The sequence below is a fragment of the Equus asinus genome, chromosome 5 (assembly GCF_041296235.1).
Source record: "Equus asinus isolate D_3611 breed Donkey chromosome 5, EquAss-T2T_v2, whole genome shotgun sequence".
In the NCBI taxonomy this organism is placed as follows: Eukaryota; Metazoa; Chordata; class Mammalia; order Perissodactyla; family Equidae; genus Equus; species Equus asinus.
Window position 1 is genome coordinate 95,061,715 of NC_091794.1, and position 26,704 is coordinate 95,088,418.

Consider the following 26,704-nt stretch of genomic DNA (forward strand, 5'->3'; position numbering starts at 1 on the left):
AATGATGGTAAATCCCATCTTGGGCATCTTGGGGACCCCGTCGCCTCTCAAGGCCACTCTACCCTCCCCTCTGAGACCCTGCTAAGCCTCTGGGCGCTGCTGTTGAACATCTGTCCATGAGCCAGGCTCTGTGCCGGGCATTCCACAAACATTATTTGTTTAACCCTCCCAGGTAGGGGTCTAATTTATACAGGCAAGGAAATATGCTCAGAGAGCATAAGGCACTTGCCTAGGGTCACACAGTGAAGTGGTGGAAGTGGCTTCAGTTTTGATGATCTGTAACCCTTCCTGCACACTCCAGAGTGGTCATGACATGAGACACAGTCTAGCTAGCTCCCCACTGACCCTGAAAAATAACTCTCTCTTTGTGTCTTTTAAAACGTGTTAGGGGGGCCGGCCCCATGGCTGAGTGGTTAAGTTCGCACGCTGCACTTCAGCAGCCCAGGGTTTTGCCGGTTCAGATCCTGGGCGCAGACATGGCACCGCTCATCAGGCCATGCTGAGGCAGTGTCCACATGGCACTCACAACTGGGGGGCTTTGGGGAGAAGAAGAAGAAAAAAACCATGTTAGAGCTAATCCCGTGGGGATTCCATAACCCCAGTAACCCCTGGGAAGTGACAGTGGGCGCTCCGGGGAAATTCTGAGAGCAGTGGTCCTGGTCTGGCATGACCTTGTCTTAAGGTCACACAAGCCTTCAGCCACCTGCATGTTAGTCTCCGGACATCTCTGGGCTGCTCCCTTCTTCTGACGGCCCGCCCACAGGGACCAGTTTGTTCTTGACTCAATCCAGGAAAACAAGAAGAGGCCATTTGCAGCTGGAGTCAACTCCCCTGCCCCACCCCGCCCGCTGGGACCCTCCCAGCTCTGACCTCCACTGGCACTGGCTTCATGAATTTGAACAATGGGCTCCTTCCTGACCTTTCCTGCCCAGGCTGGGCTGGTGGGCGGTGCCCAGGCTGCCTCGGAGGCAGGGCACTCTCCCCTCCCTCGGCCTCACCCGCAGCCTGACTTGGCACTGAGTTGGTTGTGCCTTGAGTCACCAATGACTGGTTCCTTCAGGGTAGGGGCCTGTGTTATTCGGCTTTGTCCTCCTTGGTTTTCCTCACATAGCAAGGACTTAGTAAATAGTTACTGGAACAAAAATGAAAATAAAGGGACCACTAAAAGGTATGATATTTTTAATGCTGTATTTGGAGAGGTCCAGGAGGACCCAACACAACAATAACCAACCCCCTTATTGTGCTTGACACATCTTTTTTTTTTTTGGAAGATTAGCCCTGAGCTAACGTCTGCTGCCAGTCCTCCTCTTTTTGCTGAGGAAGACTGGCCCTGAGCTAACATCCGTGCCCATCTTCCTCTACTTTATATGTGGGACGCCTACCACAGCATGGCTTGCCAAATGGTGCCATGTCCGCACCCAGGATCCGAACCAGTGAACCCCGGGCTGCCGAAGCAGAACGTGCGCACTTAACCTCTGCACCACTGGGCTGGCCCCTGCTAGACATATCTTAACTCACTTTGCCCTCACAACAGCTCCATAGGCCTTGCCTTCACCTTCTAGATGAAGACATGGAGGGACAGAGTGGTTAAGTAATTTGTCCAAGGCCACACAGCCAGGAAGTGGCTGAGTCTGGATTGCAATCTAGGCAGCCTGGCTGGAGACTACAGTCCTAACCACTACACTTCACCATCTCAACACCTCCTCCCTGAGGTCTGAAATCCAACCACTGGCACACATCCTCCTGAATTAGGCCTTTGCCAATTAAATGAATACTCACCCAAAAGACAGAACATGGCCAGTCACAGTGAAACATCGAGTAGCCTCTTATTCTCAACAATTCCTGGTCCCTGTGAGACTCCGTCCCCATGCCCTTGGCCCTCCTCTGGCCTTCCCTCTGAAGTCTTTGAACCTTAAACGGGACACTACATCAGCAGCAAACACTGGGGAGGCTGTGTCCAGACTTCAGAGCACAGGCTTTGGATCCAGGCCACCTGGGTTTGAACCTCATGTTTGTCATTAACTAGCTGTGTGGCCACTGCCAAAAAAGTCACCTCCACTAGTCTGAGTGACCTCTTCTGTAAAATGCGGGTACTGAATGGTACCTGAGCACCACTTAGAGAGGCTTACATGGAGGATTAAAATTTGAACCAAGTGATGTAGTTGCAAGCCTCTTATACATAAGGTTCCTTCAGTTATGATCGTTATTATTGTGGTGGTGGTGGTCGTGATCATGATCATCAACTCCCAAGGGAGGAGGAGAGTCTCAGAGCAAGGTGCCCAGAGCAGGATAGGTTGGCTTAACTGATTGTCCTGCTCAGTGCCACCTCCCCCAGGAAGCCCTCCCTGATGATATGAGTGATATCACTACCTGTAGTGCACAGGTAGTCTTAATCGACAGGCTTATGATGCCACGCCTGTCCCCCCAGCTGAATCATAAGTGCCTTGAAATCAAAAATCGCTTTCTCCTTCCGAATCCCCACACTGAGCTTGCTCATTTGTCAAGGGAAGGAAGGAATCAGTAATAGTGCTAATAATGCCAGCTTCTACTCCTGAGTTAGCGTTTTGGTGCCACTCATGGTGCTAGACACACGTGCACGAAGATTCCTTCTAATCCCCCACAACACTGCCACGAGATGAGTATTATTATCATTCTTATTTAACAGATGGGGAAACAGGATCCCGAAGCTTAAATAGCTGCTCAAGTGGAAAAGCTGGGACTGGAAGCCAGGCTTGTCCCACTTCCAAACCCAGTCTCATCACTGCCACGGAGAGGCAGAGGAGATGAGGGTGGCGGCTGACTGAATGGTGGGTGGGCTGGCAGGTCAAGGGCGCCCTCTACTGAGCATCTGTGAGCGATGGAGGCGCTGAAGAGAAGTGCTGGGCAGAATCCCGGTTGTCAGATCCCAGAAGGATCTAACAGTCAGCCTCTGTAACTCACCGTGACATTCCCGTGAGAACACAGAGCATCCTCAGTACGGAGGAGTGTGTGCAGATCAATCTCTCAGAGTGTAGCTGTCACCCTAGTGGGGGAAATCGACGAAGGGGACCCCGGCTGGAGAGCGTCCATCCCCACGTGGGCAGAAATCTTGTCTTCTTGTTTTCCTACTGTGTCTCCAGTTTCGTGAACGGTGCCAGGCAGAGAGTAGGTCCTCAAAAAGTGTTTGTTGAATGAGTGTATAAATGAGAGGCATCATCCCATCTCAGTCATCCCTGTCTTGCCCTCTCTCCCCAGTATTCAGCTGGCCACCATGAGTGCCATGTCTGTGCTGATCTCAGCAGGCAGCATCCTGGGGCGGGTCAACCTGGTGCAGCTGGTGGTGATGGCACTGATGGAGGTGACAGCCTTTGTCATCTTGAGGACATTCGGCAAGAAGTTCTTGTATGTGAGTCATGGAGCTGTGAGGGGAAGAGGGGTGGGGAGGTGGAAGAGGAGGGTACTGCCTCCATTTGGTGAGGATTCTGGGATTTTAAAAAATGAAGACAGACCCAAATGGCGTTACAAAAGTGTAGCCTATGCTAAACGTTTAAACATAGCAAACAAATGCCTTTCATTTTCCAAAATATGATACTTTAGGATTGTGCTACTCACAAGATAATTATGGGATGTATAAAAAAAGAATGAATTCCGAGAGCCCCACCTGCAGAGGTCCAACAAGCTGCAAGCCCAGCGATCTCTTTCAAGCCAGTTAGCATGAGACAGTAACTGTACATGTGATCTCACTGGGGGAGGTTGTCAAAAGTCTAAGGCTGAGGCCAGCTGTGAAGGTGAGGCTGGTCTCCCAGCTCCTCTGCCACAGCTCTGACCCTGAGGTCAGGTATGGTCAGGTAAGATGAGGGCTGATCACAGATGAGAAAGCTGATGCACAGAGAGAGGAAGTGATTGCCCAAGATCACACAGCAAGGTAGTGGCAGAGCCTAGATGAGAATCCAGAACCAGACTGGTTTAGGAGAAACAACACTGGACTTGGAGTCGAAGGTCAGGCTTTGTATCCCAGCTCTGCCATAAATCCCCCACGAACAGCTTCAGTTTCTTCATCTGTAATACGAGGATAACATACCTACCACATAAGGTTTGGGGAGTAACTGAATTAATTAAATGAGATGATGCATTCTTTTTTTAATAAAAGCATGGGGCCTCTTTGCAATGCCTCAGTAGCCCAGAATAAAGACTTTGGATTTTACTCTGAGAAACACAGGGAGCATTGGGGAGTTTTGAGCAGAAGAGAGATATGATCTGACTTATGTTTTGGGTTTTTTTTTTTTGCTGTGGAAGATTCGTCTTGAGCTAACGTCTGTGTCAATCTTCCTCTATTTTGTATGTGGGATGCCACCACAGCATGGCTGACAAATGGTGTTGGTCTGTGCCCAGGATCCAAACCTGCAAACCTGGGCCACTGAAGTGGAGCACACTGAACCTAACCACTAGGCCATGGGGCCAGCCCCTGACTTATGTTTCTGGGCTCAGAAGAGACCGAAGAGGGCAAAAGTAGAGCAGGTGAAGACCAGAGAGGAGGCTATTGCAGCTCTCCAGGCTTGCATGGGATGGTAGCCGTGAAGGTGGTGGGAAGGCTGGGTTCTGGCTGCATTTTAGAGGCAGCACTGACAGGACTTGGCGATGGAGTGCATGCGGAGTGTGAGAAAAAGAGAAGGGTCCAAAACCACTGCAAGGTTTTGAGCCGGAGCAACTGGGTAGATGACAGTTCCATCTACAGAGATGGGGAGGGTTCCAGTGGGGTAGATCTGGGAGGGAAAATCCGGAGTTCAGTTCTGAGTGTGGTGGGGTTAAGGTGAGGGCTAGAGATATATATTACGCATCCCAGGCGAGACAGGGAAAGGAAACGTACAAGACTGGCACTTAGAAGACAGCTTGGGGCTAGGGATAGAAATGTTAGCATTGTTAAGATATAGATGGTGTTTAAAGCCAAGGAGATCACCTAGGAGGTGGGTGTAGACAGAGATGCGGAGAAGTCTGAGGTTGAGCCCTAGAGCACTGACCGCTGGATTTGCAAGAGGAGTTTGATAAGTGTGGTTTTGTTTTGAAGGAGGTCGGGGGCAAAAGCCTGAGCTGATTGTTTTAAGATGTGGGAGATGAGGACGTGGAGGCGGTCTGCAGAGGCAACCCTGCTAAGGGGTTTTGCTGTGAAGGGGCTCAGAGAAATGGAGGCAGAATAGGGGTCAAGGGAGACTTTGTTTGTTTACTTCTAAGATAGATGATATTTTTATGCCAGTGAGAATAATCCAGCAGAGAGAGGGGAAACTGATGAGGCAGAAGAGACATGAACTTTGAATTGGAAAGGGGGAGTGGGATTCTGTGCACCCATAGGGGAGGAGCCTTAGATGGGTGCATGGACCGCTCCTCTGAATGATGGGAGGGAAGGCGGGCACTGTAGCAAGGCTGGTAGATTTGGTGCTGGGTTCTACAGGTCCAGTCTCCTGCGGGGAGAAAATTCTCTACTTATTGCTCATGTTTTCTCAGAAAAACAAAAGGCAAAGTCATTAGCTGAGTGTGAGGGGAACGGGGAGGGATGGGGGCAGGAGAGGGAAGGTGTGAGATGGACCTTTCTAAGAGTGGGAGACTGAGAGGACCAGAGAGACGCAGGAGGACTGCATGGCAGCACCAGGGCCCCCTTCGGGTTTGTGGTTAGATGGAAAATGCACACGTGACCAGGGCTGTGTGCAGTTCTCCAGTCCCTTCAGCTGCTCTGGGGCAGGGGTGGAAGAAGCAGAGAGTTGGACTTGACTAGCCTGTGCTTCTGCCCAAAGAGAGCCACGGAGACCAAGAGAGGCCAGAGATGGGGCTGTTTTCAAGGGAGGGAAAATAATGGTGGGTCATGGCATCTAAACTGGTTAAGGAAGGCGTGAGAACGTGGCACGGACAATGAACAGCAAAAATGGGGAGCATAGTGGTTAAGAGCCTTCTGAGCAGATGCTGCAGATTTAGCGTGCGTTCAAACCTCAGCTCAACCCACCCTCACTGAGTAAGTCTGGGCAACTTAGTTAACCTTTCTGTGCCTCAGTTTTCCTATCTGTAGAATGGGGATAATAAGAACACCAACTTCCTAGGGCTATTGAGAGGATTCAACAAATTAACATATATATCTGCCTGGCACAGGGTAAGTGCTACGGCAGTTCTAACTGTTATTTCCATCATCGTTCTTATTATCAGGATCAATTGACTGGAATTGTTGGCATGAGATAGTTAAGGAGATGAGCTGGACAGATAGGCGGTGGTGATTGTTATAAGGTGGGAGGCTTGAAATTGAGATTTGGGAGGTTGCACAGTTACTGGTAATGATAAGGTCTAAGCTTTGACAGTGCATGTGGGTGGCAGAAATGTAATGTGGGAAAAGATATTAGAAGAGAGAGGGTCAAGGAACAGGGAGAGGAAGCCCTTGGTCTAAGATGATGACTTGGAGGAGTGATGGAGAGAAAGACTGTAAGGCAGGTGCTGAAATCCTCAGTGACTAAGAGGCAGGCAGACAACTGCCCCAAGGAGGGTGGAGCCTGCTGGCATCTTCTTCAAGGGAGCCGGGGATATTTGGGAGGAAAAAGGAACAGTGGTCTGGAAGGTAATATTATGACTTATTTATTAATTTTTGGTTCTTTGCATCTGTATATATGACTTTATTTTAACCCCTATACTTCAGTGTATATTTCCTATAAACAAGGTCATTCTCATACATAACCATTGTTCGGTTAACAAAATGTGGAAATGAATATTGATACAATATTATTATTATCTTATTCACATTTCACCGGCTATCCCAATGATATCCTGTTATAGCAAAAGAAAAAATCTTTCTGGTCTGGGATCATACCTTGCATTTAGTTCTCATGTCTCTGTAAACTCCTTCAATCTGTAATAGTTTGTTGGTCTTTCTTTATCTTTCATGAACTTGACACGTTTTGAAGTTACAAGCCAGTTATTCTGTAGCATGTCAGTTTGTCTGTTGTTTCCTCATGATTAGATTGAGGGTATGCATTTTTGGCAGGAAGTGATCTTGTGTCCTCATCAGTGCATCATATGAAGAGACACATGCTATCACTTTGTCCCATTACTGAAAATGTGAACTTTGATCACTTGGTTAAGATGATGTCTGCCAGGATCTCCCACTGTAGAGTTACTATTTTCCCATTTGTAGTTAGTAAACATTTTGTGGGGAGATAACATATGGTAAATATCCTGTCTCTTATCAAACTTTCACCCACTGGCTTTAGCATTCATTGAATTTTTCTGCCTGAATCAATTAGTAAGCACCATGATGGTTGACGATATTGGTTTTTTGCATTCTGCTGTGAGAAGGAGCTTTCCCTTCTCCTCCATTCATTCACTCATCTGTTTATTTATTTATATCACTATGGGCTCATGAATTCACATAGGCACACTTCCATTTTCTGCTTTTTCTCTCTGCTTACTATAAGGATTAGTTACATGTCCTTGGTTCCAAGGAAGAAAATTTCACTGGAGCTTTTTTTAGGCAGAATAACATTTTTGTATAAGGACCACCAAGGGCAGAAGATAGGGCCAGACTCAGGAAGAGACTGGAACTAGATATGAGAAGCCTTTTAAGATCCCAGGTAGTTCATTCTCTCCCAATTAGTTCGGTTCCTCTCTATACATCTAATTTCTCTGCACACCAGGTTTCTCTTTAGTGGAAAACATGTCCTCTCCCCACCCCCAATTTGTTCCTGCATTTCTGTGTCTCACTTCTTACAGAAAACCACACTCCTCTCTCAGCCAGTCTCAATTCTATAGTCTAGGAAGAGCGAATCTGATTGGTCCACTGGGTCATAAGTCTGCTCTGGTCCAATCAGCCACAGCCGACATGGGAGGCGGTGGACACAGTAAAAACGTGGCTGTCTGGAGAAAAGTAGATTCCCAGAGACGGAGCGCTCGCTGTGGCAGCGCATTATAAACCTTTTCCTACGTCGTTACAGCCTTCACAACGATTGTTTTAAAAGGCTGCATTAATTCAACACCAAGTCTTCCCGCAGCTTCGATTTGCTAGTTGAGCTGCTCCATGGGAAGATTTACAGAGCCGTTTCAGTGGAGGCAACTCAAGAAATGAGTATTCCAAGCCAACAATCCCCAAATGTGGTTCTTGCATTCCTGATGGACCTCAAAGAGATGAAAAATGGAACCTCTCTTTTCGATTCTTCGAGGGAATTCCACAGACTTTCATTGATCTGTACACCTGAGGGTTCCTTACCGTTCATCCATTTCACAATATTTTTTCTGCACCTGTTGTGTATGGGGCACTCTTCCAGACAATGGAAAAATATAACTGTCGTGGAATTTCCATTCTAGAGGGAAAGACTGCCAATAAATAATAAAATAGGCAAAGATAGAGCATGTTAGCAATAACTACATACTATGGAGAAGAAATAGAACGGGGAAAGGAGACCTGACAAGTTGGGGAGCGGGAAGCAAATGTTAGATAGAGTGGTCAGCGAAGGCTTCACCGAGTAAATACTTTTTGAGAAAAGACATAAAGGTAGCGAGTGCACCAGCCACACGGGTATCTGAGCAAAGTGGCAGACCAAGGGCAGGCGGTGGGAGTGGCCTGCCTCTTCCGGGAGCAGCATTTTATCACTGTTTAGGACTGTTGGTACATGGTGATAGGAAAAAGCAGACAGACTTTTAGTTGCTTTTATTATTGTTTTAAATTCTCTACAAGCAATGCACTCCCTTATTGCCTGCACCCACGTGGACCACTCCCTCCACCCTGCATTCCAGGCAGCAGAACAGCCATTGCCAAGTGCGACTGATGTGGGAGCATGCCTGGGGAGTTGAGGAAGAGCAAGGACAGTGTGTTAGGGGGAGGCTAGGGGAAGGGCAGATCACACAGGGTCCTGTAAGTCATAGCAAGAAGGCTGACTTTTTTTTTTTGAGGAAGATTGGCTCAGCTAACATCTGTGCCTGTCTTCCTCTATTTTTTTATATGTGGGATGCCTGTCACAGTATGGCTTGATGAGCAGTGTGTAGGTCCGCACCTGGGATCCGAACCAGCAGACCCCTGGCTGCCAAAGTAGAGTGTGCGAACTTACCTGCTACTCCACCGGGCTGGCCCCAGAAGGCTGACTTTGACATTGAATGAGACAAGAGCGTTGGATGTGAGCAGAGATGTGCCATGAGCTGACGTCAATTTTAACAGGGTCACTCTGGCCACTGCGTGGAGAATAGTCAGTAGGGGACAAGGGTGGAACTGAGGAGACCAGTTGGAAGGTTATTGCCATAATCCAGGGGAGCTGTGATGGTGGCCTAAACCAAGGTGGGGTCAATGAGGTGTGGTGGGAAAAATTCTGCCAATTCGGGATATTTTTTGAAGGCACAGTTGACATGACTCACCGATAGCCCACTAAGTCAGTTATTAAGGGTTTCTAAATTTGCTATTCCTAAAGCAAAGTTAGGGTCCGCTTTAGCTCCAGCAGTTACTTTGCAGTCTCGGAAACTGCTTCTGTAAAGCAAAATTAGCATATATCCAGAATTTACTAAAGACTTTAGTTTAGTGTTATAAGAAGTCTGGCTGCTTCATGTTATAAAGTTTATATTACTCATTACTCCATGAGTTTCCGCCCAAAAGTAGGGTGTGTGTCCGTGTGGCCTTTTGCCCCACCCACGTGGAGCTCGGCCAAAAGCATTTAAGAGCCAGTGATAAGGCCACCCAGCAACCTCCCTGGAGTAAACAGATGCGGCTCCTATGAAAGGGGACCTGCTGGGCTGGATAAGCCCGGAACACCAGTCTCGTGACTTTGTCACACCTCCTGCCTAAAGCTCAGGACTTTCTCCATGGGGTCTGCCCGGGGGCAGAGGGGCCGCCACTTACTGGTCCCGCTGGGTTTTGTTGCAGATGGACGACCACATAAGCCTGACGTACAGCCATGTGTTTGCGGCCTATTTTGGGCAGATGGTGGACTGGTGCCTCTCAAAGCCTCTGCTGGAGGAAGCGAAGGAGAAAGTTCAGATGGCAACAGGCCCCGGTTTGTTTGCCATGCTGGGTAAGGACAAGCTGGGGTGGGTGGTCTCATCCCTGGGGTGAGCCACAGCTCTGGGGGAAAATCTCTCTCCTTTAGCGACCTGTTCTGGGTGTCTGGAGCCCCTCCTGAGCTCATTCCTCAGGGAGTGTTGGGTGAGTCCACCCCTTCGAGTGAAGCACTATCCTCTAGAGAAGTTCTTCATTAATATCCAAAGGAGAGGAGACGCTCGTTACACTGGAGTTTGAATAAGTTTATCCAATCCTTTGTCCTCAACTTAAAGGAGGGGATTGGATGAGTGAAGAAAGGCGGGTCCAGGAGTGGAGGAAGGAACAGGATGGGAACAGAAGGGTAATAATGTTGTATTTTGAAAAGCTGCAGTGAAAATGCTGAACTCAGACTGCTGGGAGACGCTTGGAGGGAATCAGGTGGTGAGCTGGTCAGCGTGGCTGAATGTCAGGCCGTAGGCTAAATGACAGTGCCATGTCAACTTTTTTAAATGAGTATTTGGCCATCATGGACTGGGGTCAGGAGGCCTGGGGTGTGGTGATTTCAACTATCTGTAAAGTATGTCAGCTGGGTCCTGCCAACTTGAGAATTCAGAGAGGAGACCTGATGGGCCCAAAGCCACAAAGCTAGAAAGTGACAGAGCTGAGGCTTGCCAGCTCAGGGATGTTCCAGTCTGAAGGCCCCAGAGGCTCAGGCTCGGAGCAGGAGTGCTGGTTCCCACCAACGACCCTCTCTGGCCCCCAGGCACCCTCTGCTTGTGGATCTTCTGGCCGAGTTTCAACTCTGCTCTGCTAGATGTGACAGACGAAAGGAAGAACGCCTTGTTCAACACCCACTATGCTCTTGCGGTCAGTGCGGTGACAGCCATCTCGGTGTCGGCCTTGTCTAATCCCGGAGGGAAGATCAACCTGGTGAGGAGGGGGCAGCACTTGGGTCTTCTAGGCCAGACACTCATATTCATGCTTCCTCCCCGCTGGTGGCCAGCCCCACGGGTTGGGAAAGAGCATGTGAGGTGATGGAACCCCCTCTGCAATGTCATGGAGCATAAGGAAGAGCGCGGGGTTCTCACAATGGGCATTGGAATGTGGGAGACTGAAGCGATCAGATCCTCTCTGCCGGGAGTGATTGAGTCCATGGACATCCATTGACATCAAATAGACCCAAGTTTGTGCCCCATTTCTGCTAGTTATGAAAGCCAGCTACCATGAGCAAGCGTCAGCAGAGAAAAACTAGAATAGAATTAGTCAGCCTCTCCCCTTCCCCCAAGAAACTCAAGAATGGAATGGTCAGAAGTAAAAAAAGTATGTTACGCCAGCCGTGTGACCTTGGTCAAGCCACCTAAACTCTCTAGCCTCCTGTGTAAAGTAGGATTCAGAGGCAGTGCACGTAAAGTGCTCCGTGTGGAGTGAATGCTCGGCGAACATTAGATGCTGCTGTCACTGTAGCTAGGGGACCGTGTGTGAGTTTTGGGGGAAAGATGGGGGAGAGGGTAGAGCTAAAGACAAAACAAGGCCCCACGATGACCAGGGCGTAGGCTCAGCTAGCCAGAGGTGGTGGGAAAAGTCTAGACAGTGAGGCCTGGAGTAGAGAGAAGGTGGCCACGGATGACAAGTTAAAGGCATTAAGGGGAGGTGGGTGTCCCCACAGGTGAGTTCCATGGTGATGGGGAGACAAGGGTCAGACAAGGTGTGGCATCCAGGGAGGCAGGGGGCGTCATCAGGTCAGGGAAGCCCAGAAGCTGCTTCTGGAGCCCAGAGCTCCAAGACCGGTTAGAGTTGAGAGGGGCAGGGCGAAGTAGCTGAAAGGCTCAGTTCTGGAGGAATGAAGGACATAGCAGAGACAGGACCTAGGAACAAGGGCCAGTCATACAGCGTGGCCTAGGCCCCAGGTAGCCAATAATAATAAAAATAATAAAGGCTTACATTTATTGGGCACTTACTCATATTCTGTGCCAGGCACTGGGCTACGGGTTTCATAGGTGTTAACTCATTTAATTCTTGCAGTAACCTGTATTAAGTGGGTATTATCAAAACCCCATTCTTCTGGTGGGAAGGTTGGAGCACTGAGTGGTTAAGCGCCCAAGGACACATCACTTACGAGTGTGAAGGTGGCTGGGGTGAAGCTGCGCTTTCAAGCTGATTCCCTAAATGCCTCCCAGTCAGGGTGACTGGTTCCTGAGCTGAGAAGCGGGGTGAGATAAGACCAGTGATAAAGGTCACGTAGTCTCAACAGAGGGGTGGAGACAGTTTCAGGATCAGTGAGGCAGGCAGGACATTACAGTATTGCTTTGCTCCAGCTTGCTGAGTAACTTTGGGCAAGAAGCTGTCTTCTCTGTGCCTTCTTCCATTCACCCACAAGCTATTTCTTTGCAGATTCATATCCACAATGCAGTGCTGGCAGGAGGTGTGGCTGTGGGTCCCTCGTGTCACCTGATCCCTTCTCCTTGGCTTGCCATGGTGCTGGGCCTTATAGCTGGACTGATCTCCATTGGGGGAGCCAAATGCCTGCAGGTAAGGAGCTGGGCAATGGATCCCCTCTGCTTTGGCTTAGACCAGCAGGACCCTGAGACCATGGTGGGCCATCGTGTGGTGTCATGGCTGCATTGGGCAGGTTTTGGCACCTCCTCAGATTGGCTTCAAAGGTTGGCTGAGGGACCAGCCAGGCTGGATGGTGCCTTTGTTAGGATCTGGGGAGCAGGTAACAGAACCCACTCAAGCTTGCTCAGGCATAAGGGGGAACTTGGAATAAGGCTACTGGGGTGTCACAGAACCCAAGGACAGTGATGCTGCTGGGAACTCAGGAATGGCTGGCATCAGGCACGGGGGGTGTTGTGGGAGCCCAAGAAGTCCCTGCTCTTCTTTCTTTGCTTTTCCCAAACATCTGCTTTATCCTCACCCTGTAGACTTCCTCTTTTCCTGCTCCTGCTCCTCCCGGTGGACCGTAGTCTCTCTCTTCAAGAAAGCAGCCAGGTAGAATCTCTTGGCTCCAATTCCAAGTTCTCTGGAGAAGGGGCTCACTAGTCTAACGTGGATAATGTGCCTATCTTTGGCTGTGGTGGGAGGTGGGGCATGTCGTCCATACATGGCTGCTGCCCATGAACCATGTGAAGGGGGGCGAGAAGGGCAGCCCCCAGAAAAAGGAGGCTTGGCTGAGAATCCAGATCATGTCCAATTCTAATCATTTAATTATTCTTCTAAGTGGATGGATTTTTCTTCCTTCAACATTCAATAGGTACCGATAACACCATAATACTGAATTATAGCCAATTTGTTATAACACACTTCTAAGAGAAATATTTCAGAAGAACAAATCTTTCTGGGTTTGAAGGCTTGATGGAGGAAAAAGGAGTAGACTTTTGGGTGGCTCAAGAAGCTGAATTTGGATGAACAGTGGAATTCAGAGAGGCAGGTTCAACCTAAAATAAAGAAGAACTGCCCACCAGTTCAATTTGACCAAAGATGGGGCAGTGTGCCTTTCATCTTTGGAATGGGAACAAGTGTCTTTTGTTTCCTCCGACTTTGAGGCCCTCTGATGAAAGGAGGAAGGGCACAGCAAAAAATGCATGACGAGTTGTCATCAGGCTCAGCCTCCATCGCTTTCTCTGCACCTCCGTTTCTTTGACTCTATCCTGGGGGGATGTTTCAAAGATGATTCATTCATTCATTCACCACATATGGTTTAACACTCATCCTGCTTCCCAAGCTATAGTGTAGTGAGAGAAATGGACAAATAAACACAACTCAGTGTGATAATAGCTATAGGAGCCCATGTAAGCTAGCCTGAGGTGGGTCAGGAAACGCTTCCCAGAGCAGAGGATGTCCCAGCCGAGCGTTGACAGATAACTAATATTAGCCAGGCAAAGAGTTGGGAAATGTAGCCCAGGTAGAAGGAAGCGTGTGTTCAATGGTGAGAAAAAGCGTATGGCCCAGCCAGGAAACCGAAAGACATTTCTGTGGCTGAAGCAGAGGACTCACTTGGTAGGAGGTGGGACCAGAACCTTGAAAGATGGAAGTGCTCAGGTATATCTCCTGGGCTAGTTGAGGAGTCTGGGTTTTTGTTCTGAAGACAGTGGGGATTCTAAGCGGGGAACTAGCCTGATCGAATCTGCCTGTGTAGCCACATCTGTTGGCTCAAGGCCAGCTGGGAGGCGAAGTGGTCAGGTGGAAGCGGCACTGAACGGGAGTCTGGAGATGTGGTCATATTCCTTTCTTCTGACTTTTCTTCTAATCAGCCGTGTTGTCTTTGAGATGGCATGAGTTGAGTTTAGGCTAGACTAGTGGGTCTCAATCACCCCCCAGGGACATCTGGAGACATTTTTGGTTGACACAATGGGGAGGGGTGCCACTGGCACCGAGAGGGTACAGGCCAAGGATGCTGTTACACATCCTACAATGCATAGGCAGCCCCTCTCACGACACAGAATTATCCAGCCCCAAATGGGCTAGACCCTTGCTATTCAAATGGACCAGCAGCATTGGCCTTGCCTGGGACTTGGTTAGAAATGCAGAATTGCAGGCCCCAGAACCCCTACATCTGACTCTGCATTTTAACAAGCTCCCCAGGTGACGAGAGTGCACATTCAGGTGTGTGAAGCACTTTTTTAGGTGAGCCGAATGCCCATCCCCTTAGCGGCCCTGGATGCCAAGGAGCTGTGAAAAGTGTGGGGCTGGAGTATCGGTCTCACATGGAGATCTGCTTATACTGCTGTGTTTGTCCCCAGGTGTGTTTACACCACCAGCTGGGGATCCACGACAGCTGCGGCGTGCGGTATACCTTCGGCTGGCCCGGTCTGCTCGGAGGCGTCGCCTACATCGTGCAGATGGTGCTTCGGGTCGACTGGACCTGGAATCCCATGTGGGTCACTTGGTTAACCCCCTTAACACCCCCATCCAATTCAGGAAGAAATGTGCCCAGAGCCCTTAGCTGGAGCGTCAGGTACTCAGCAGGCCTCAGGGAATATTTGTTGGCCGATTTATCCAGAAATTCTGCCCAGCCTCCACCTGTTATGGAGTCATCACCTCTCCAGGCCACTTCTTTTAGAAAAGGGAAGCTTAGGGGCAGGACAAAAGCAGGCAGTCCCCAGGTCCCCCAATTGCGGACAGAGCAAATCAGTCAGGCCCACGCTGGTTGAGTCCGTTTTTCAACTCCTGGTGGTTTAGGTCATGGTAAAGAGTGTGCCATGGAGTCAGACTGGTCTTGACCTCTTACCGGCTGGGCACGCTACCTAATCTCTCTGAGCCTCAGCCTCCTGATTCTAAGTGAAGATAATGATAGTACCTCCCTGCATCGGGTCCTTGGAAGCTACTTGAGGCCGGGCGCTGTGTGGTTAAGAGGATTTAATATGTTCATGTAGGAAGATGCTAAGCACGGTCCATCCCTGAGGCCAGAGAGGAAAGGGGCTTGGCCGAGGTCTCGCTGTGAGGTGGGAACGTGGGCCTCTGGACCAGTCAGGTCCTGTGCCCTCCAGACAGTTATCAGCAGTGACTGGTTTGATGCACCAGAGCCCTGGGTGTCACCTCTTGGGGGTTGTGTGAATGTCTTCTGCATCTGGCTCACATACGATGAAAGAGTGACTTGGGCACAATACAGGGATGGGTTTTTCTAGATGAACTAATATAGTGATAATAATATCACCGACGATAATCACTACTGTTTATTGATGGCCTTCTAAGTGCCAGGCTACAATCACTACATGCATCGTCTCATGGAACCCTCACAAATGGCCTATTGTTATCCTACTCTAAGAAAGGGGGAGTTGTCTGCCCAAGGTCACTTGGCTGGAACCTGGTTGGAAGGGTGGTGAGCGCCTGCAGTGGGTGATGAGGAGCTCATCATGTTGGGAGGTATCTCAGAGAAATCATTGTGGGCTGGAGCCTTTAGAGCTCCGACAAGAGAGATGACCATAGCCCTGAATTATAGGAATCATATATGGGTGGGTGAGACATCCTTCCTTGAGGGGCTTGGGATGAAGAGGATCTCACTCGGGGGTGGGGTGGTTACGGTCTGTGTGACGTGAGGCATGTCAGTGATGGGCTCCAGTGCTGTGTCTGCCACTGTTCTAATGGCGGTTCGATTCTTAGCAACTCTTTTCCTCTCTCTGGGCCCCTGAGTCTCCCTCTGTAAAATGAGGGTTGTTCCAGCAGGGTCCCAAGCCCAGATGCTGTAGGGGCCAGGCAGGTAAGGGAGAAAATGAGACCAGCGAGGGGAGGCTGAGAAACCGTGGGCAGTTGCTCTCCAGCACCAGGCAACTCTTACTGTGCAGGGACCCAGGCTCAGTGTCACCAGACCTAATGACTTTTCAAGAGAAGCCAGAAATTGAGAGTTGTGCATGTACTCTCCCAAGCATTGGCAAAAGATTCAAAATCATTAGAAACATTGTGTGGGCCAGATTCTGCTCATGGGCTGCCACCCTGTAACTTCTGGACCACCGACCCTGCTGGCTCCCAAATTCTGTGATTCTGCGGCTCTCCTGGAGCAGTGGTTCTCAACAGCATCAGCATCACCTGGGAGCTTGTTAGAAATGCAAATCCTACCCTACCCAAGACCTACTCAATTAGAAATCCGGGGGTGGGCCCAGCGGTCTGTGTTTTAACAAGCTCTCTAGGTGATTCTCATGCATTTTAGAGTTTGAGAACTACTGGCCTGGAGGGAAAAAAAGTCAGGCAGCCAATGATGTGCTGCTAAAGGCTTAACCACTGGCTCTCCAGGAAAACAAAGTCCTGACTTAGAGCATTTGCTGATTTCTCTGGTGCAAATGCTCCCACCCTGGCCGATTTCAAGCATCAAATTAACATTACTGAACGTGGAGTTGGGAAGAGAGGAGAACAACCGGTCTGCAAGCCCGTGTGAGCTGGCTCCAGCAAACCTCTGCAAGTCCATGCTCGTCAGGATGAGACAGCTGAGGACCAGGAAAGAGCCCTCTCTCCTCTGCAGGAACTTGGCAAAGGGACGGACGTAGTAACAGAGATGATCTCTCTCCGGGAGGCCTTTGGTCTAGTGGAAGTAAAGGGACAGGCTTCAGGAACAGACAGACCAAGGTCACATTTACCAGTCGTGTGACCTTAGGTGTGATATTCAGACTCTCTTTAAGTCTCAGTTTCCTGTCTGTAAATGGGATAATAAGATCTATGTCCCAGGGCTGCTGTGAAGATGCAACAACGTATAGTAATTAAAGGGCTCAGGACAGTGCTTGGCATGGAGCCAACATTGAACCCATGGCCGCTTTCTTAATGACGGTGATGGAAGCTGCTGCTTCCATAGGAGAGGCATCATATGTAGTGGAAAGATGAGAAAGGACTGAGCTGGCAGTCAGAACACTTCATGTGGCGTGTGGATCGGCTCCTTTATTAGCTCGGTGTCACTGGGCAAGCCAGTTGACTTTTCATTCATTCCCCAAACGGTATTTGCCAATTTCCTATGCAGGTGAGCAAATGTGAATGAGTCAGATGCTGTGCTCAGAGCCGGGATGGAGCATTTTTCACAAATTGTGGGATTTTAGGTGGTGCGAAGACACACTTAAAGAACACTGACTCATGTAGTGCAGATGCTCTTTTTCAGTTCTCATTCAATCCTTTGATGGCGTCAGGGACAGTCTCCACTGGGTGCTGAGTGTCTCTGCACCCTTCTGACCCCTGCTGGCTTCCGGTTTGGATGACAGCAGAGGAAACCTCAGGCCGAGAGATTTTAGCAACATTCTGTTTTCTTTTTCTTCTTCTTTTTTTTTTTTGAGGAAGATTAGCCCTGAGCTAACTACTGCCAGTCCTCCTCTTTTTTGCTGAGGAAGCCTGGCCCTGAGCTAACATCTGTGCCCATTTTCCTCTACTTTATATGTGGGACACCTACCACAGCATGGCATACCAAGCTGTGCCATGTCCACACCTGGGATCCGAACCTGTGAACTTAACCGCTGCACCATGGGGCTGGCCCCGCAACATTTTGTTTTCATTGTATCTCTTTTTACTGTGACTTCCCATTTTGCTCCCATTTACACTAGTGACACAAAGTTTTCTTTTAAATACATTTATTTAAATATAAAAAAGTCTATTTAAAGAAAAATATTAAAAAAAAAATAGTATCCCTGGAATGCCAATATGGGTAAATTTGTGAAGGTCCCCTCAAGTGCTGAAACTTGGGAAAGACCTGGCCAGCCTCTGCGGGCAGACACATCTGCCTGGGTTGAATCCCAAGAGCCACCCATTCCAAGCCATGTGACGCTGGAAGCCTCGGTTCACATTCCTAACCTGGACCGCCCATTTGTGAAAAGGGGACACTAACAGCTTGCTCACAGGGCTGCTGTGAGGATCTTGTGAAATCAGATGGGAAAGCATCAGCCGAGGGCCTGGCACGGGGGCCCCACCCTGGATGGGACTGTTACTGTGGCCATTTCTGCTTTCACACCGCTTCAGGACAGAGTGAATCGTGGGTGGGTGGTCAGCAGATTTGGGTTTAGCTTCTATTCTGCCACTTAATATTGCCTTTATAAGAACTTTTTTGGTAGTATAATCTACATCCAGGAAAGTGCAAATATCATAAGGGTACCACTTGGTGAATTTTCTGACACGCATGTAACCAGCAGCCAGAACTCCTCCGTGTCCCATCCCAAGGGGACCACTCACCTGACTTGCGACAGCATCGCCACTGTTGCCTGCCTTTGTCCTTTCTATGTGTGGAGTTGCACGGGAATTCTGTGCTCCTAGGTGTCTGGCTTCTTTTACTCAACACTGTGGTTGTGACATTCACCCATCTTGCTGACTCTCTCTATCGATTGTTCATTTCCATTGGGGTGCAGTGTTGACTTGTGCTCAGGTTTAGTTTTATAAAGGTGACTGAGTGATGACACGGAGAGGTCAGTGTCATCGACAGGAGAGTTAACGTTACTCACAGTTCCCCTGGAAATGCGAGACACAGCACCCACGCAAGGTCACACACAAAACCTCAGCACACGCAGGGACCGCGCAGCAGAGAGCGGGGAACTGAGACCATGCTTTAGGACTGTAGTGGAGGGGCGTAACGAGGTGGGGACGTCTTCTATTGGTCAGAATGTGAAAATTCATATGATAGAATTTGTGGTTGTGGGAGTTGTAAGATGAGTTTTGTGCTTCCACGAAAACTGACTTGCAAGAGAGAGAGGTAAACAGCTTTGGCCCTTAGTTTGGCCCTGTGATAAATGAGTGCCAGGTAGACAAACACAGAACCTAAGAAAACACAGTTAAAATAAGTGTTTCAGGGGCCAGCCTGGTGGCATAGTGGTTAAGTTCACATGCTCCACTTCTGTGGCCCGGGGTTCACAGGTTTGGATTCTGGGCGCGGACCTACACCACTCATCAAGCCATGCTGTGGCGGCGTCCCACATACAAAATAGAAGAAGATTGGCACAGATGTTAGCTCAGCAACAACCTTCCTCATCAAAAAAAAAAAAAAAAAAAAGTGTTGCATTGTTTGAATACAGCACAATTTATCCATTATTGATGAGAATTTGGGTACTTTCCAGTGCAGAGTTGTTATGAACATTCTAGCATTGCTGCTATAAATACTAGCACTTTCTTTTGGACACACAAATGCACTCCTGTTGAGTATATGCCTACAAGTGGAATTGTCGGATCATACCATATTCATACAGTCTGCTTTAGTGGGCACCAGCTTCCATGGTGGTTTGCGCCAATATAATCACCAGTAGTGCCTAAGAATTCTCTTTATCCCCCATAGTAGCTAATGCTCTATATTTTCCTTCTTTTTGATTTTATCCATTTAGGCATCAAACTGATCTTAATTTTAATTTCCCTGGTGACTAATTAAGTGGAGTACTTTTCACATGCTTTTTGGACATTTGAATATCTTCTCTTGTGAAATGTCAGTTCATGTTATTTTGCCCATTTTTCTATTGGGTTGTTCTGCCTTTTTCTTATTGATTTGTAAGAATTCTTTATATATTCTGGATATAGATCCTTTGTCAGATACACGTATTGTGAATATCTTCTCCCACTTTCTGGGTCGTCTTTCACTTTCTTAATGGTGTCTTTTGATGAACAGAAGTTCTTAATTTTAATATAGTCCAATTTCTTATTGTTCTCTTTCTGTTTAGGTCTTGTGTGTCCTGTTTAAGAAAACTTTGCCTAGTACAAGGTCATGTGGCTGGCCTCCCAGGGCCCCTTAGTTGTTTACAGTGCGGTCCTGGGGTTGCCTTGAGGTGGGGGGCAGAGAAGTATGTTCGGGGGGGGGGCAGGAGAGTTGAGTCTGATAGCCACGCCGTACCCCCCTCGCCCTGACAGAAACAAAACCTTCATCTCTAATGGCCCGATGAGGAAGCTTGGGGCTCTGAGATGTTCCGTGACTTGCCCCGGGTCACGTAGCTGGTGACAGCACTGGGATTTGAACTTGGGTTTTCTGACTCCTGGTCTAGTTCATTATCCCCAGGATCCGAGGATTAAAGTAGTCCAAGAGGGTCTGGGAACATGCCGCCCTCACCCCCACCTCCCGCCCCTCCTGCATGTCTGCCTGGCTTTGTGGGAACATGACGGGAATTTACCGCCAGGGGAGAAGGCACTCCTTCTCCTGATGGCCCTTCCTGACAGCATTACTACTGATATAAACATCCTCTTTGACGCCGCCCGAAGGTGACCCTCTCTGCCCTGTCATTTCTAGGATGGACCAGCAGGTGCTCATTTACATGGGGATGCTGGCCTGGGTCGTGGCTATCGGCATGCTGTCTGGTCTCCTGACAGGTCAGTGTGAGAGCACCCTTCTGCCGCTGCCCGGGGCGCAGGGTCCGGGTCCAGGGTGCACCTACCCCGTGGCCGGATGTGTCTGTGCCCATCTGAACTGACCCCTCAGCTCCAGCCAGAGGGAGCACAGGGCCTGGAGCTGGATTAGGAAACAAACACAGGGTCACAGCGTTTCAGAATGGACAGGCCCTCCGAGGCCACCTGCTGCAGCCGCGGACTCTGAGGGCCAGGGAAGGAAGAGGCTGTCCTGAAGTTACAAGTAGGGGTGGCTGGTGACATTGCAGCCTCTTGAGCCCAGGGCTGGAGAGTTCACCCAGTTTTGTACAGAACGTTAAGGAAACTCTTATGCCAAAAGGCTCACCTTTTATTCCCTGGGGACGCCGGTACTGTTACTCTGTTCAGTTAAGTATTTATTCAACATCTAGGATGAGCTGGGCACTAGTCTCAGGCACCAGGGCCACAGCGGTGAACAAACGAATTCCTTGACTTGACGGAGCTGATAGTCCAGCTGGGGAGGTGGGTTTGACAATTAATCAATCAATCAATATTTACTATGTCAGATGGTGCTAAGTGCTATGAAGAGAAATAAATCAGGTGGGGGAAGATAGAGACTGTGTGAGGCTGGGGTGCTCTTTTAGGAGGGAAGGCCTATCTAATAAGTTGACCTTTAAGCAGAAACTTGAATGGAGAAAAGAAGGGAGACAAACCACATGTTTATTTGGGAGAAGAGCATTCCATGAAAAGGGACAGCAAGTGCAAAGGCCCTGAGGCAGGAGCATGCTTTGCAAAGTTTGGGGAACAGCATGGAAGTCAGTGTAGCTGATGTGGACGGAGTGAGGGGGAAGAGTGGCAGGGGTGGAGGACAGAGTGGTAACAAGGAGCCAGATAATTCTGAGAGATGGGAAGCCATTGGAGACCTTTAAACAGAGGACTGAAGTATGTTTTTGCTCCTACAATATGACAGAACAGCAAAGAATCTTGGAGAGTTACTCATTTGCCATCTTCTATATACTAGGTGAAATATCCATTCTGTGCAGAATTTTTCATTTTTATTCTACAAGCAAACAGCTTTTATTGGTTAGACACTCATATTTTCTGTCCCTAATTGGGGAGTGAGTGCAAAATAAGAGACAAAACGACATAAGCAGACACTAAAGAGTTGTGTGACCTTGGGTACATCACTTTACTCGCTCTGGGCCTTTTTCTCTGTAAAATGAAAAGATCTAATTATTTGGCTTCCTTTCAGCTCTAAAACAGGCACGAAGGCACTTTCTGGAGTTACTGGGTCATATTAGAGAGTGAGATCAGCTAGATTCACTTTAATGTGCTGATGGGCCTCAGCTTTTGACAGTCTGAGTATTAATGAAATACAGATGGGAAAATGCTCCCTCCCCAGGTTTACATTCTGTCCACCCATGCTGGCCGTCCCACCCTGGGTAAGGCTGCTTGATTGAGCAAGTGAAATACAAGGCGCCCAGTGTTTGAATTCAAAATTAACTGAGCATCCTGGATTTTATCTGGCAGTCCTGCACCTGGGCTCTCACACCATTTGCTATTGTCACTGCTCCTGACAAAGTAACACTGACTTGCACTGCCTTGTAAAGCACCTGGGAGGGCTTTTCTTATGCTTTGCTGGAGTCAAAAAAAGAGAACAGAGGCAAAGACACCTATATTATTCCTTTAAGAGTTCAGGCTAATGAGCTTTTGTCTTTACATGTTGCTTTGGACACGAGGGAACTGCTGATTAACAAGAACGTGCAGGGGCCGGCCTGGTGGCATAGTAATTAATTTCACATGCTCCGCTTTGGTGGCCCAGGATTCGTGGGTTCAGATTCTGGGTGTGGACCTACACACCACTCATCAAGCCATGCTGTGGTGGCATCCCACATACAAAGTGGAGGAAGATTGGCACAGATGTTAGCTCAGTGACAATCTTCCTCAAGCAACAAGAGGAAGATTAGCAACAGATGTTAGCTCAGGACCATTCTTCCTCACCAAAAAAAAAAAAAAAAAAAAAAGAACTTGCACAGTGGAAGGGGAAAGAGTTCCCCAAGCAGCCAAGATAGCACTAAATTGACTTCCAAAAGCTGAGCGTTTTACTCATTAAGAGACCCCGTTATTTGGAGCCTGTCTATACTTATTTAAGAAACAATCCTATCAAGGATGGTTATTGGGTTTCCCAGTTCAGGCAGATTAGAAATAGCAGAGTTGAGGTGGGATAGCTTTCTAGAGTAAGGTGCACTGGTAGAAGTTCGGGTGAAAGCAGACAGCCTAATAGAAGAATAGAAATTCTTAGAACATGAAAAGCTTGGGCTGCTGGGGGAAGAGGCCAACGACCTCAACAGCTAGGTGCCTCTCCGTGTTATGCAGCACATCTCATGAATGGTTGTTCCTAGCAATGGTTCTGATTAAAAAAAAAGCAGTCTAAATGTGTTCAGTGTTGTCTCACCAGACAAGAAAATATATTTTAGATGGATTTTCATCAGTGTTGAGTAAGCCTCAGCTATCTGGAGAATTCACGGAGGCGACAGATCATTTCTGAGTAACGCTAGCTAAATGAGGTGTGCCGACTGCACTGTACGTGCTGATATCGGTCAAAGGCAGGCGCTACAAAAGGGAAATATGAATAAGCAGACGCCTACTCTTGTTCACCTTACTGTTTAATACATTGAGACCAATCGTCATTAAAAATACACAGACAAATCTATCAGCAGTATTTCCCTGCTTCACGTGAAAGGTTAAGTGCTCACAATGTATCCTGGGAAATTCCGCAGACTTTGCACAGCTGGGGGATGCTTAGGGCCAAGCTCTCTGGGCAGAGCCTGGACGGAAGAAAAGAACAGGCACAAAAACAAGTTGTTATACACTACTTTCCTAGCTACACAAGTGGAATTTTGAGCTGAGGTTGGCAGGAGTTTATTGGAGCCCTTGTCGCTGGATCTCAAGGGGCGCCTAATTCGAGTCGCTCTCCATGGTAGCCCTTGTGTTTTAAATGGATCAGCTTCTAAGTGGGAGCGGTGCCTGGCAGTGCCCTTCTGTTCCATCTTGGGACGCGTGTCAGATCTGTGGCTATCATATAACTCTCAGTGTAACTGAAATCTTTTGGAGATAATTGCTCTTGCCAGTTCCTTTTAAAAGATGTCCACAGAATTAATTAAGCTGGTCCAGGAAGGACAGCGCCTCCATTTGTCTGTCTCCTGCTTGTGGAAGAAAAAAGGATTTCTTTTGATACCATAGTTGACATAGGATATGTTGATTAATTTTGAGATAACAAACGCTGTCCTCCAAATATTTAACATTTAATTATGAATTTAAACAGGTTTAATCTTAAAACTCGAAATATGGAAAGCACCTCATGAAGCTAAATATTTTGATGACCAGGCTTTCTGGAAGGTAAGATTTTTAACCTATTAATGTCAGAGATTTTGAGTGAATGAACTTAAAAAGATATCTGGGTATATATGTTAACTTGGTGTTTATGCAAGTAACATAAAAAACAAACAAAAATGAAGTAAGAGCATTGGGGGAGGAGCAAATCCACGATGCACGTGTGAGTGTGTGAGTGTGTGAGAGTCTGTGTGTGCGAGTTGGTGGGGGTGGGGAGGTGGTAAAAGTTACTATTTTCCTGATGCCTCAAAGTCATTGAGGGTCAGGGACGAGAGAACTGTCGCTGGCCACGCGTCTCCCCATCTGGAGTCATCAAAGTGGGCAAATAGTTTGACGTGAAGGTGATCGAATCATGCAGGGCAAGGGCCAGAAGGAGCTGCAGGGGCCAGCAGGCCCAGTCCCCTCATCTCACAGCCACTCCGAGTGGAGCCATGACTGTCCACGTTCTCACACGGAGTGAGTAGCAGAATTGAATCTAGAACACAACTCGTGACAAATTATAGCGAGTGGACATAAGAAAACTTGCAGTGTAGGAGTCTAGGGTCATTTAGCCCAGGGACCTAGAGCTCAAACAACTCAGCTGCCACTGGGGGTCTGTGCTACATTGTAGCATTTGTTGTCATGACGGGGCTAGGAAGAAGGTCAGGGCTCATTCCCTGTCACCCCACTGCCCTCCTCCCTTTGACCTACACTCACTGTTCACAAGGCACTCGGAGGCATGTCACCTTAGGTAATCTTCCAGTTGATGCTGAGGTTGCCTGGGCAAGCAGGGGTCAATATTGCCAAGTTATAAATGGGAAGTTGGGGCCGACAGAGTTCAGGCTAATGCCAGTATCATACCTTTCTGAGTGGCAGAGACAAGACCAGGAACCAGACTTTCTGAGTCCCAAGCCAATCCTTTCTCCACCCAGCATGCCAAGATACTGACCACTAAAGGGACAGAGAACCAGCCTTATTCTGGGCATTGGCATTTGTGTCTATAGGAGCAAAACAGAGAGAACTTGCCTCTTCTCCTTTTCCTCCTCCTTCATCTCCATTTTTTCCTCCTCTTCCTCTTCAAACAGCTTTACGAGATATAACTGACAATGAACCGCATATATTTAAAGTATGTCCATTTGATACATTTAAACTTATTTATACGTCCACGAAACCATCACCACAATCAAGATAATGAGCATATCCATCACCACCAAACAATTCCTCGTGCCTCCTTGAAACTCCACCCTGTTCCACCCCCAGGCAACGACTGAACTGCTTTCTGTCCTGTGATTAAGTTATCTGTAATTTTATATGGATGGAATCATACAGTGCATGCTCTTTTTCTGGTTTCTTTTACTCAGAGTAATTGTTCTGAGAGTCATGCACGTTGTTACAGGTAACGTGCCTCATCTTGCACCAACTTCTCTCTAGCCCTTGGCTCTTGGCTTCTCCCAACAGTTGGTCTCTCCCAGTTAGTCCCCTGCAAGAGTTCTTGCCCCTTTCGCAGAAGCGGGGTAATCTAGTGAAAGGACTCAGAAAACGGGTCCATCCATTCATTCCATAGTATTTATCGAGCATCTACTCTATACCACGCACTCTGCTAATTAACCAGGGATATCACAAATAGGACAAATATCTGGCTCAATTATTTGAGTTGCAATAAGTATATGCTGAATAAATGAAGGAAATCTGAGGGACCCCACCTAACACCAGCCCCTACAGTAGCAGGTGAAATGGAATGAGGGTGTACCCAGAATGAGAAGACGTGGCTCCCACCATTCTGCAAGGCAGCCTGTAGGCGCGCTCCTTGACCTCTCTTACTGGGAAAAGAATAGTAGTCTTTGTTCCTTCACTGGGTTGTTTTGAAGATCAAGTGAGATAAGACCTGTAACTACATTCTGTGAAATGCAAACCACATTCTGTGAACGTGAAAGTGTATTACTATTACTCGGGGTTCAGCCGACCACGAAGGAATGTGTAAGCATAATAGCTGTCGGTTTTTGGAGGCCTACGGTTTCTGATTTTGTGCTAATTCCTGTTCAACATTATCTGATTTTATCCTCACAACAACCCTGCACAAGAGTAAGTATCCCCATCTTAAAGGAGAGGAGTAACTTGTCCAAAATGACAGACCTAGGAAATGGAACAGGAGGAATCTGAATTGGTGTCTGGCTCCAAAGACACAGCACGTGTGAATGTGTTCGGGCAACTGCTGGAGAACAGTAATTGCTCCCCCAGTCTTATGATTTAACTTTTTGACAGCTGAGTAGACCCGTTTATTCAGGAGTATGACACAGTTTGCATGTGAAAAGCCGAATAGCCATTAAAGAGGCTAGAATTCAAACTGCCAAAGCTGATAAAGCCAGTGATTTTTTTTTTTTGGTAAACCATCCCATAAGACATTTTAAACATTATTGAATGGCCTTATTGCATTTCATAGAACCAGACGGCTGGGGGTTGGCAGGGACATTCCTTCACTGGCTGCCCAGCCCATGCCTGGCACTTCCTGGCATGGGGCACTCACCGCTCCCCAAGGGTACCCATCTCATCCTTGGATGGTTCTGTTAAGATGCGCTCATTCGTTAATTCCATTAAATGTATTACCTAACATATGACAGAGCTCTTGTGTGG

General features: G+C 48.1%; 1 protein-coding gene across 7 annotated transcripts in view; it reads left to right on the forward strand.

The window, feature by feature from the left end:
* The window catches only part of RHCE (Rh blood group CcEe antigens), a 46,934-nt gene that overhangs the window by 18,066 nt on the left and 2,164 nt on the right, over positions 1-26,704 (forward strand). For 5 of the 7 annotated variants that reach the window (XM_014855029.3, XM_044770021.2, XM_044770023.2 and 2 more), the window contains 7 exons: positions 3,235-3,385; positions 9,854-10,001; positions 10,731-10,897; positions 12,359-12,496; positions 14,707-14,840; positions 20,628-20,707; positions 24,027-24,100. In XM_014855029.3, coding sequence (XP_014710515.2) covers positions 3,235-3,385; positions 9,854-10,001; positions 10,731-10,897; positions 12,359-12,496; positions 14,707-14,840; positions 20,628-20,707; positions 24,027-24,100 — 892 coding nt within the window. Of the gene's footprint in view, positions 1-3,234; positions 3,386-9,853; positions 10,002-10,730; positions 10,898-12,358; positions 12,497-12,888; positions 12,956-14,706; positions 14,841-20,627; positions 20,708-24,026; positions 24,101-26,704 lie in introns of all 7 variants that reach the window. The other 2 variants (XR_011503551.1, XM_070510673.1) reach the window with 2 other exon arrangements.